General features: G+C 55.2%; 1 protein-coding gene across 9 annotated transcripts in view; it reads right to left on the bottom strand.

Moving 5' to 3' along the window:
* Positions 1-2,649: 2,649 nt before the first annotated feature.
* The window catches only part of MAST3 (microtubule associated serine/threonine kinase 3), a gene marked incomplete at both ends in the record, with an annotated part of 35,850 nt that continues 26,163 nt past the window's right edge, over positions 2,650-12,336 (bottom strand). For all 9 annotated transcript variants that reach the window (XM_084248737.1, XM_084248736.1, XM_084248743.1 and 6 more), the window contains 13 exons: positions 2,650-3,182; positions 4,088-4,269; positions 4,371-4,507; positions 4,882-5,004; positions 5,468-5,694; positions 6,058-6,264; positions 6,723-6,967; positions 7,776-7,909; positions 8,738-8,847; positions 9,652-9,774; positions 10,717-10,818; positions 11,315-11,480; positions 11,682-11,814. In XM_084248737.1, coding sequence (XP_084104863.1) covers positions 2,650-3,182; positions 4,088-4,269; positions 4,371-4,507; positions 4,882-5,004; positions 5,468-5,694; positions 6,058-6,264; positions 6,723-6,967; positions 7,776-7,909; positions 8,738-8,847; positions 9,652-9,774; positions 10,717-10,818; positions 11,315-11,480; positions 11,682-11,814 — 2,422 coding nt within the window. The remainder of the gene's footprint in view (positions 3,183-4,087; positions 4,270-4,370; positions 4,508-4,881; positions 5,005-5,467; positions 5,695-6,057; positions 6,265-6,722; positions 6,968-7,775; positions 7,910-8,737; positions 8,848-9,651; positions 9,775-10,716; positions 10,819-11,314; positions 11,481-11,681; positions 11,815-12,336) is intronic.

Raw genomic sequence — 12,336 nt, 5'->3', positions numbered from 1 at the left:
ACTCAGGAGCTGCGCGCTCACGCGAGTTCAGACGCGCACTCGGTCTGCGTGGCCCCGGGGCCCCGGTCTGCGGACCGGAAGTGGAATCGACCCCCGACATTCTTGCACCCGACTATGCCCCACACAATGCCTGGGCGCCCCTCCTCACTGCTTGACGCCCCATTTCGGGCAGGGCCTCCGTCCTTCCGCAGCTGCGGCTCCAGCCGCTCATCTCGACCTGGGCGCCCCGTTCTGCCTCCATCGCTGCCAGGTGGGGCCTGAGGCCTCCGTTCCCTGCGGCCCCCCCAGTCCCGCGGGGCCCCGGCAGCCTGTCGCGGCCAGGCTTCCCCCGCGGCCCCACGCTCTGCCCCGGAGCCCTGCATTTCAGCGCACCTCCTGCCCCGCCTGCCAGCCCGGACTCACCTGGTCCTGGCCGCCCCCGCCCACGCCCCCGCCGCGGCCGCCGTCACGCGAGCTGAGACCGACCCGCGGCTCTACCGCGGCCGCCGTCGCCGCAGCCGTGGGATCCCCGCCTCCGTCGCCGCCGTGGTTCCGAACGACCGGGCCCGCCCCCAGCGGAAATAGCCGAGCGCGCTCGGGCCAGGCGGGTGACGCGAGGCCGAGGCGGAGCCCAGGGCCGCCCGAGTGCCTCCGGAAAGACCCGAACGTACTCCCGCGGGACTGGCTGAGGGGGCTGGGCTGGGGAGGGCGGGGAGAGCGGCGGCGGGCGGGCCTGGAGACGGCCGAGCGCTGCCGGAAACAGCCCACGGCTATTGGGTCAGACGGGCGCTCGCAGACAGGGCTCGGCGGGGCTGAGGAGGCTGAGCAATTCCGGAAATGGCCTAGCGTCCCTACACAGCTGGACTTCTCGGGCTGGCCCGGGTTCAGGTGCAGGGGCTTTTAGGGTAAAGCAAACACCAGTACAGAAAGGACCCAAAGCTGGTTAATTTTATTAAACTGACATCGGGGGACAGACGGGTATCTGACGGAGCTTTTAAGCGCAGAGCCCGCGGTGGGCTACTCACAGGAGGGAAGGCAGCAGGAAGCTCAGTGCACACCCATGCAACCTTCAAAACCCACTTGAAATGACTGTGCCAGGGATGTTGTCATCCCACCCTCACCCTACTTTTCCCTTAACCCTTTCGTAGCCCCTCATAAATTCAGACACAGTGGACCTCCTTTGTAAATGTGGGCTTTTATTCATTCAGCTTGGGAATGGAAGTCATGCACAGCCTAGGTCTAGCTCCAATACCAGGCAGGGCTGGGTGGGTGTCTGGATGGATGCAGAGTGGCCGCAGTGCGTGGAAAGTACTCTTACCATGCAAGGCACAGCCATGTTGTCTGACCTCCCTATGGAGTGTGGAGGTCTGAGATGCCCATACCCAGTGTCACCCAGCATGGAGTGAGGGTGTGGGCTGCGATTGGAGTCAGTTGTATCTGACACCAGACTTATCTGATCCAGCTCCCTTGCCAACAATGCTCAAGACAGGGCCTGGCTGCACGACTCAGGTCATCCTGGGATGTCTCCACCTTGGCCAGGCCTCAGCTTTTTCTCTGTAAAATGGGGATAAGACCACTTCCAGCCTTCCCAAGGCTGGCTGAGGGAGAAGCAATGAGTAAAAGCACTTGGCACACAGTAGGTGCTTAATAAATAGTCATGGGATTAGTTTTGTAAACACAAGGAAACTGAGGCACGGAGTGGGGAAACCATTTTCCCAGAACCACACAGTGAACTCAAGAGTCAAACTTGGGCCTCACTGCCCTACAGTTGGTTTTCTTACTCAAATTTCATCCCATGGACACTCTGACACAAGAGGGAACTCCTAGGGGGTGTTTCAGACACATCAGGACTCAGGGTTTACCCTTGTGGTCATCAAAACATGAAATGTTATCCAGGGTGGACATTCTCCTCCTGTCCTGGCAGTGCCCTTTGAAGCCTGCACCTCCCAGGACATCAGTGTCCCTCAGTGCAGTGGGCGATCCCTCTGCCTAGATCCAGTGAACTCCTAATCATCCACAAAAGCCCTAATTCCCAAACCCACTTCTCTATGACGAAGCCTGCAAGACTGCAGGCACTCTCTTGCAAGGCTGATTTAGGGATGGAGACTATGATGGTGGGAAGAAATAGCCTTCAGAATCCAGTCCATCATTGGAATTACTTTTTCTTATGGTGGAAGGGAATTATTTACGGACTCTCCAAGTCATAGCTAAACTAGACAAGGGCAGGTGAACCGGCAGGTGGGGGATGGGATCAAGTAACACACAAAAAACTTTAAAAGTACAGAAAGATCACACAAAACAAGGGGCTTGTAAAAGTGTTTCCTTCTCAGCCCAGGGAGGGCAGGGTCTGCAATTGGGGCCCCAGTGCATGGGGCAGGACCCAGACAGCCACCTTCATAGTGGTGGCTCAGTCTATCGCTTATAAAAAGTAATAAATTAGTTGCAGGGATCTGCCGCTATTTACAATGCCTCCCTAACCCCTATTCCTGCCCTTCAGATCCTGAGGGCACCAGAACATGAGGGAGGTGCTCTCTCCACCTTCCAGCAAGGACCAAGATGGCTTCTTGCCTTCCAGGTGTCACAGGTTGGTGGCTACGTCTCCATCAATCATCACTTTATGGAAAAACCACTGCACAAAAAACGTGTGACTTGCAGATCAAGTGGGAGGGATTAGTCTTTTCCAGCAGGTCCAAGGGCTCCTGACACAGCCTCAGCACCCTCCACAGCAATCTGTGGCACCAAGGTGGGTGGCCCATTGACCTCCTCAGGTGGCTCATCAAAGCTCACCTCCTGCACAGCCTCTTGCTTCTTGAAGGAGTCTCGGCGCTCAGACAGATGCAACCGCCGCATGACCACGAGCTCTGAGTCCGGGCCACGGCCACGGCGTCCTGGTTCCCCGTCCAGCCGCTCACCTGTACCCAGCTTGTCAGCTGACTGGCCCCGGCGCAACCGTGGGGACCGGGTGGGAGCAGGTGGGTGCCCAGGCAGGGGTGAAGGTGAGCGGGGTGGGGGCGCAGACACTGGTGGGCAGGCCAGCGGGGAGGGCGGGATACTGCTGGTAGACTTGCGGCGGCCGGTCTTGGGACGGGGTGGCCCGAGTTTGGCAGCCAGGCCATGCAGGGAGCTAGGGCGGGTGTGGCTGGCGGTGGCAGGAGAGGCAGGGCTGCTGGAGCTTGGGGATGCACTGGGTGGGGATGCGCTGTCTGTGGGTAACAGGGAAGGGTCAGGGCCACTGGCCTTTGTGTCCCCAGCCTGGAGGTGGGGCCCTGGGGCAAAGTGCACCTGCCAAAGCCCACATCCTTCCATGTGGTCACCCATCACACCTGGATTTCCCACCTCCTATTGTTTGCATGGGTTGTTCCCTTGGCCTAGATCTGGTGCACTAACTCCTACTCATACCTCAAAGCCACAGCTCCCACCCACCCACTTCTCACTTAATGACCCACCAGTTGTTGGGCCACACAACATTCGTTGTCCATCTAATGGACTGTCCCACAAGCTATGCTTTCTGGCCTTGCTTCCCATCCCCAGGCTGGTCTAAAGAAGAAAGATGGCACAGATACCCTCTACCCCATGAGATTAGGGTGGGCCAGTGGGCCAGAAGGAGTGATAGCAGTTGCAGTGGCCAGAAGGTAGGTAGAGGGGACTTCCTGGAGGGGTGGCCCTGGGGCCCTCCAGCAGGAGGACTTCCCTGTCTCCCCTCTGCTGTCCTAGCCTGCTAACTCACTGGGCCTGGAGATAACTGTGTGGCTGCATCTCACAAACCGGCAGCCCTCAGGATTGGGTCAAATCACTATCCTTTCCTGCCCCAGAACAATTTTTCCAACACATGCACTATACCCTTTCCTGACTCACAGATCCTCAATGGCTCCCTAATGTCGCCCAATTTAAGCCCAGCTCTTCAACATGATCCCCCAGCCTCCACATACTTCCTGTTTCATAATGTTCCCCCAGATGGACCCACCCTTCTCTGCGGCTGTACCTGTTTCTGACTCCCCACCAGGCTGCTGGTGATCTCGTTTTCTATGTCATGCCATTCCATCCTCCAAACTCTGCTTGCTCCCTTCTGGGACCCCTTCCTCTCTGGGTGGGCCCAGGGTGCACCTACCTGCTGGGGCATCAGGAGCTGGGCTGCGGCACGGTGTGGTAGGGCTGGGGGAGAGGCTGTGGGTGGGCGAGCCGGGAAGACTCTCACTGGATGACAGGGAGTGGTGGAGGCCAGAGGAGAAGCTGCGGCTGGTGTGCAGCACTGATGACTGTTTGGAGATCTTCTTGAAGAGTGACTTGCGCCTGGGGGTGACAAACCCAAGTACCTAGGATCCCTGCACCCTCCCCCAACCCAGTGGCGGCCACAAGCACACCCTGGGGCTGGCAGCTCACGATCAGCTCACCGGTCCTGCGTCTCCCTTCTGCGACTCCTCTTGCTTCTGCGTGCCATGCGGCCCTTGGCCACATTCTTTCGGGCAGGGCCCACCTTGATGGATGTGTTCTCCAGGGCGGTGGTCCGCAGAGCAATCTTGTTGCCACTCTGTGGGAGGGAGGGCCAGAGTTTACCCGTGTGCCTGCACATCCACCCACCGGGTGAGCCAAATGAGGGGGGTGGTGGTCAGACACATGGGAGCCAAAGGGAGGACAAGGAGTGGCCGCTTGCAGGTGGGGGTGGGTGGATAGGGATGGCTTCCTTGAGGAGTTACTGCAAGAGGCAACATTAGGAGCTTAGGAAGGAAGCAGACACTGCGTGGAAGGGAGAAGAAGAATCTGGAGAATAAGGAGCTGAAGCCAGGGGCCGGGGTTTAGGGTTACAGAGCAATCCCAAGGGGGGACTATGGGACGATCTGGGGTCCCTGGGATGGACAGGAGGTGGAGGTCTTGGGAGTCCCGAGGGGGCAGTGGGGACTATACCTTCAGTAACAACTCAACCACGTCCATGTGCACCAGCCCTAGGACTGACTCCCCATTGATGTGAGTGATGAGGTCCCCTGCTCGCAGGCCCGCCTCCTGGGCAGGGCTTCCGTCTTCCACACTCTGCGGGGGGAGTGGGGTGGATGACAGTCAGTGGTGTGGGCCCCACAGTGGGGCAGCTGTGGGATCCCAGCAGGCTGCTGCCGCTCATGCAGTCTCAGTTTCCCTGGCCTGGGGGGCTGCACAGGGTGTGACCATGGAGAGGGGGCAGGCCCAGGAGTGATGTGAAGACTTCACAGTGATGTGAAGACTCATGTGGCACCTGCTCCCACCCCCCAAAGGGTTTCATTCCCCTGAAACCTCACAGGCAATGAGCACTCACTTTTCAAGCCAGAAAACGTAGCTCTGGAGGAAGGCGCTGAGCAGGGTGGCAGGAGACTTGAGCCTTTAGCTCTTGTTCGTGTCACCCCAAGTGTTCTCTGCACTAACTCTGAGCTCTCCTGCACCTACTCCCAGCACTCCCTGTGCCACCCAAGCAATCCTGTCAGCCACCCTAGCGCTCCCTGCTTCCACCTGGCCGACTTACCCAGACCACATGGTGCACGGTATAGACATCGCTGTCACCCATGTACACACGGATTGCCCGCAGGCTGAAGCCATACTTCTTGCCTGAGCTGTGGATGACAATGGGGGGCCGCAGGCTGCCACACACTGGGGATGGGTCTCGACTTGGAGAGGAATCTCGAGATGATGGGTTCGAGGACAGTGAACGTGGGGACAGGGGGCTCATGAGGGGGCCACCGCTGCCATCATCTGTATGGACCAGGATCAGGAAGAGGGTCATTTCCTGTTCCTCATAACTGACAATCATGTGAAGACTCGTGTGGCACAAGCTCATTTCCTGGAGGGACTCCCCTTAGGATACCTTCACTCCCACCATGCTGACCGCTTTGGCAGCTCTGTTGCTGCTCCAGCACCTCATGCATGCCCCCCACCTTGCCTTTGCATATGCAGAGCCCTCTGCCAGGAACCCCTAGCTTCTGTGTGTCTGGCTCCTTCCCCTCCCCTCCAACATCACTAACTAGGGAAGTGTCACCCCTCACCTAGGTCCTGCCCCCCTGGTCAAAGTAGTCCCTACTCCATCGACCGCCACCTAGTGAGCTGGGCATGTGTTACCTGCTGTGATGATGAGCGACAGAGCAGACACTGAGGCTGACTTGGGCACGCGGCCCCCGCTGGCAGAGGCTCTGGACTTGTCAGGGCCTGGGTCTCTCGGGCCCCCAAGACGGCGGCCCCGGCCAGCTTCCAGAGCCCGTGGCGTGGAGTGTCGGGCCCCTGTGCTGTTGCTTCGTAGCCGTGCATGACTGAGGGCAGCTGTATCAGCTAGGGGGTCATTGTGGTCGGGGGTTAGTCTGGCTCTCACCTCAGGAGGCCTGAGCCCTTCATCCCTGTTTGGCACGTACAGAGTCCAGTCTCCTGGCCTTTATTGGGTGTTTTCCTTTTCCCATGTCCCTGCCTACATGGCTCTTCATGAAAAACCCTACTCTTCAAATCCCATCTTCCAGGAAGCCTTCCTCCCACCCCAGTGGGACCCCTGCATCTCCTTCTTGGATCACCCCAACCCTAATCCTCTTTCTAGTCTCATTCTGAACTTATGAAAAGGGGCTATTACCCCTAGACCGTGGGCTTCTTGGGGGCCCCTCCTATCTTAAATTCTTTCTTAGACAAGTGAAAGGTCTCTCTGAAGAACACCTATCCATCCCTGAAAACCCATTGCAAAATGTTCCTCTTCTGGGAAACTTTCCAAGATATTATCTCCCTCCCACTCTAGACCCACTTACCAGAAAGTGTTGAAGACTTGGGTATCCCTGGGGTGGCTGCTGGGGGTGGATCAGGCTCCCCCAGAATGAAGATGGGTTTTTTGGAGTCCATAGGGGTTGGGCCTGCCCCCTCATCCTCTGATGAAAAGGCAAACTTGGGCATCGTGTCCAGGCTGATGGTGTTCAAGAGAGATGGGCTGGGACCCCGCTCAGGCTGGGATGAGGATGAGTGGCAAGATGAGCCAGAAGATGCACAGGATCTCAGCCTGCAGCAGGGAAGAGCCCAAGCAACCCTTGCCAGGAGCCCTCACCCAAGGGTCAGCGCTCATAGTCATGTCTTAACTCTTGGTTTGGAGTCAGAGGCAATTAGAAAATATAGAATGAGTTCCCTCTGCCTGTGCTGTCCTCTGTGTTTACCTAGACAGCTCCTATTCATATTTTATTTTTTTTTAAGATTTATTTATTTATGCTACAAGAACTGGGGTACAGGCCAGAGATGTGGGGGTGGTGAGAGGATTCACCAGAAACAGAGTGGGGAGTAGAACAGGCAGATCGACTGAAATACACTGCTGAGGGGAGCAGCGGGTGAGTCAGGAGAGGTCTGCTGTGCCATGTGGGTTGCTCCCTGGCCGGGGATAGAACTTGTGCTGCAGTGGCTGCAGATAGCTTCATAGTGCTGTGTCTTAACCCCTTGTGCAACCAGGGAGGCCCTTATTCATCTTTTAAAACCCATTTGCTAACCCCTATCTTCTAGCAGACATTATTTCTGTCAAATCTGGACTTTGAAGGATGAATAGGAGTTCATTAGCAAAGGGTATTCTGGGAGAGGATACAGCGCAAGCAAAAGCCTAGCAGTGTAACAGTGTGTGTTTGCTTTATGTTAGGTGTGATTAGGAACACAAAGCCAAAGGCAGTGATGCTAGGGGCCAGGCAATTAGGGATAGGTCAGGCCACCCAATATGTTTGAGCCTTTTTGACTGGACTACTAGAAAGCTAGTCCAACATCAGGTTTTGTGGCTCCATCTCCCAGCAGCCTTGGAAGCTGAATCTACTTATACTGCCCAGTCCACCTACCGGATCTCAGTGCTCATCCGGCGGCCATAATCCACCTCCGTATGTTCCCAGCCTTCCTCCCGGTCCTCACTAAAGCTCCTTTCAGCGAAGGTTGGGGTAGGCTGGACAGCCAGGAACTCAGAGCTGCTGTACACCTAGGAAGCAATAAAAAATAACGGTCACAACAATGGAGGCTGGCAGCCACACTCACAGGAGAGAGCCGGCTTAGCTGAGGCTTCCTACAGGCCTGATGCATCCTCCTGAGTCAGTTCCTTAAATCCTTACCACATCCCTGGAGACACTGTCTTTATTGCACTGTACAGATGGAGAAACTGAGTTTTAGAGGGGCCAAGCTACAAAGGGACCACAGATGGGGTTTCTACAGCTGACCAGGGGTGCGTCCCCAAAAGCAGTGCAGGTTTTAATTATGATTTAATTAAGCTTGCGAGACCTGCACCGTGGCTCTATTCAGAATCACCCAAAGTGGAAATCACCCAAGTGTCCAGCCAGTAAAGGAAAAATACGATGTGGTTAATTCACATAGCATATTATTCAGTCGCGAAAATTAGTGAAGCCCTGACACACGCTACAATGTGAACAAACCTCAAAAACATCCTGCTGAGTGAGAGAAGCCAGATATAAAAGACCCCATAATTTATATGAAATGCTCAGAATGGGCAAGTCCAGAGACAGAAAACAGGCGAGTGGTTGTCAGGCACTGAGGTAGGGGGCTGGGGAGTGATTGCTCATGGAGACAGGGTCTCCTGTGGGGTGATGGAATGTTTTGGAACTAGATGGGGTGGTGATTACATAATACTGTGAATGTGCTAAATGCCATTGTTCACTTTAAAATGGCTAAAATGATATATTTTATATTTTGTGTATTTTACAATTAAAGAAATGCAAATAAATCCACAAAGCCCTAAAGCAAATGTCTCACAATGTTTCCAGAATGCTGGCTGCATTAGGGCCCCGGGTCCCACCTTGCTGAACCGGTGGGAGCAGGAGGAGAACTGTGGGATCTCTGTGGAGGACTCCTCATCGTTGGTTTCCTCATCCTCGGAGCCAAGGTGGCGGTAACGTTCCGAGCGCGCTGCAGAAGGGAGAGGCATGTGCAGCCCACAGAGTGTGGGTGATTTGGGGAGGGCATGCCAGGTGGGTGGAGGTGGGGAGGTACTGCCAGGGTGAAGCTCTTGGGGTGGGATCCTGTCTGGTATATTTAGGGACCACAGGGGGCTGGGATGGCTGACCAAGTATCGGGATAAATCCCAGCTGTGTCCCTAAAAGCTGTAAGATAGTAGTGGGATTTCCTGTGTCTGAGCCTCAGTTTCCTAATCCTTAAGCTGGGTGAATTCACCCAGCTTGGGCATCTCAAACACAAAGGATGTTCCTTATTTTACAGAAGAGGAAGCAACTGCTCAAAGTGGACCTCGAATGTCTAGGATCTCAGGTCAAGTTCTGGAGAAACCAAGAGCATTTGTATTGTTTTTCTGGAGTCCTGAGTGAAGAGAGGGAGACTTGTCTGAGTCCACCCAAAATGTCTAAGGGCTCCCTCCATAGAAGCTAGTGAGGCACCTCAGCCTCCTACGTGACAGAGAGGGCTCCATGCCCTGTCAGGACTGAATACCCAGGAGGCTGAACCTGCCGAGAGGGCCTGGGCAAGGGTCTGTCACACTTAGTGCCTTGGTTCCAAATACCCCCAGTCTGGGGGTTTCTACGGCACAGGAAATATCACCCAAGAGTGTCACTGGCAGACACGGTGCAGCTTCTCGGAAAGCTCAGGAAGTCAGAACTTCTAGGGTGGAGATCCTGGCAGCCATTCCCTCCACACCCTGGGGGCTCCTGGGACAGGAGAACCTGCCCCCCTCCCTTGGCTCCCCTAAAGACCTCCACTTACTGTCGAAATAGCTGGTGTCATCCTCGGCTTCCAGCTGTGGCACAAATTCAGCCTTGTGTCGCAAAAGCCCTGCCCAGTCCAGCGTCCGGAAGAAGGGATGCTGCTTTACCTCGTGGGTGCCACCTGTAGACACGCTTGGGTTGGGCCTCTAGGTGCCCACCTCCCAGGACTCCTAAGCCAACTATGAACCAAAATGTGCTGAACACAGAATTAGGAAGACTAGAGGGGAAGAAAGAAGCTGGGGAACAAACCCAGACCCTGCTCTCCCTTTGCTGGGTTCCAAGAGCCCACCAATGAGGAAGCCTGGGGCATCAGCAGGCTTCCTTACTGGGCCTTTTCCATGGAACAGAACTTAGGGTGTGAAAGTGTCCTGTTCCCCAGCCTTGGTTCCTCCAATCATCTCTCATGGCCAAACTACACCATGAACATGACCAGCAATGGTCACCTAATGACAGCAAGGGTCTTATTTTTTTTTTTTTAATAGAGGCATGTTTTATTTATTTGTTTATTTGTTTATACAAGCACTGGGTACAGTCAGAAGCGCGGGAGGGTGAGAGAATCCACCAGAGCCGGAGCAGGGAGCAGAGCAGGCAGAAGGACCGAAGTACACTGCTGAGGGGAGCAGCGGGTGGCAGGAGAGGTCTGTGCGCCATGCGGGACCCTCCTCCGTTGGCCGGGGAGCAGCCGGGGATCGAACCGGTGCCGCAGAGGCCGCGGGCAGCTTCGCAACCCAGCGCTCAACCGCTGCGCCACCGGGGAGGCCCCCAGCAAGGGTCTTAAACAGTCCCTTAGCCTCCCAGTTTCCCAGGTAACTGGGAAAGCTGGGACATTGGGATCCACTAGGCTAGACTGCGGACCTTAGGCTGCAGGCTCACACATTCTTTCAGTTTCAGTGTACCCTCTCTGCATCAGACCCAGCTACCTGCTATTCCTTAATTTCTAAAGAGCTTAATGGCAAACTCCTGTGCATCCTTCAAAATCCTATCTACAAGTCCTCGCCTCCATGGAGCCTCCCAATTAGAGCTCTTGTTTACCTCAGCCCCTGTCCCACCCACACCCACATACCAGTGCCCAGACGGTCCAGTGGGCTCTGCCGGAGCAGCCTGGTGATGAGGTCCTGTGCGTCAGCTGGAAGAGCATCGTCTCCCTCTGGCCACATGATCTCATCTAAAATGTAAGGAGGGGATGAGAGGGTGAGGGGCAGGACAGCCCTTTCTAGAACCTCCTGTGACCTCCCCCCGATCCTTTAAGGCTCAGGCTATGTTCACCTCATACCCTTTGCTCTGGCTGTGCCCTCTGCCCAGAACACTTTCCCCTCTCCCATCTCTGAGGCTCCCTCTTCCTTCAGGTCTTGACCCACACATCACCTCAGTGAGGCCTTCCTGATCCCCTATTTAATGCAGCTCCCTCCATGTGGCACCCTGCGCTGTCCCCTTTTCCTGATGTTCTCCTGGCTGGAATTTTTGCTGTAGATGTGCCACACTTTGCTTATTTATCGCACTTACTGTTAGTCTTGCTAGCTGGACAAAGAGCACCACAAAGCTGTGTGCCTGCCCTCTAGGGCCCAGCAAGCATGGCCCACCCACTTCTCAGGTTGTTCCCTTCCCTGCACAGGTTGCTCCAGCAGGGCTGAGACTTGAACCTTGGGCCAGGGGGCACTCACCACTGACCACCTGGCCAAAGAGTTCCTCAGGGGTATCCCCAAAAAATGGCACGCAGCCCACCAGAAACTCGTAGAGGACCACGCCCATGGCCCACCAGTCCACTGGCTTCCCGTAGCCCTGGCGGAAGATCACCTCGGGTGCGATGTACTCTGGCGTCCCGCACACCTGGCCAGGGGCAACGGGGAGACGGGGTGACTCCCTGCTTGGGACAGGTGGGGAAGCGGAGGCCAGGCTGGGAAGAAGGGATGGGTAGAATTATGGGGGTCTGTTCATTTTCTTCTTTTGGCTGCCAGTTCGATCCCATGTGTCTTGGGAGAAAGATTCAGATAGAGGGGGCACCCCCACACCCTTGACTGCCCTACCCACCTGCTTGTCTATAAATTCCCGGGTGTCCTTCTCGATGTGACCCTCATACAGGTTGGTGGCCATGCTCATGAGCCCAATCTTAGACAGCCCAAAGTCGGTCAGCTTGATGTGGCCAAGCGAGGTGATGAGCAGGCTGTGGGTAGGCAGGTGGGGTAGGGTGTTTAGGGCAAGGAAGGATACCCCTGAAGTGCCCAGCATTCCCACTATCCCCACATCAGACTATGGCTTCATCTGGGGTATCCCAACTTCCCCCAAAAGTACTTCCCATGCACAGCCATGTTATTAAAAGAACCAACAACTGGTGTTGCTATTGCACACCTGTTGTATATACTACTGTGCAAAAACTAATTTCCTGAGAATTCTGGCATCTTTCCATTGTGCATGATAACATCTCCAAATGCCTACTGGGGCGGGGTGTGTCTATTGTGTACTTTTGTATATTATTTTAATGAACTGTACCCTTTGCAAATACCTATTGTTTATACCCCGCTGAAAAATGAACACCTGTTGTATACAGAAATATTTCTGCATGCAACCATTTTTTACAAAAACTTGCATATCTACTAAGGCATTTAAGTGTGCAAATGCCTTGTTAAACCACTAAAATCATGTGCACCATCTTTTTGAAGTCACTTTTTTTTTAGATTTATTTATT

Source organism: Talpa europaea (assembly GCF_964194135.1).
Source record: "Talpa europaea genome assembly, chromosome: 12".
Lineage (NCBI taxonomy): Eukaryota > Metazoa > Chordata > Mammalia > Eulipotyphla > Talpidae > Talpa > Talpa europaea.
The sequence above is the reverse complement of the archived record's forward strand: the minus strand, read 5'-3'. Positions and strand labels throughout refer to the sequence as shown.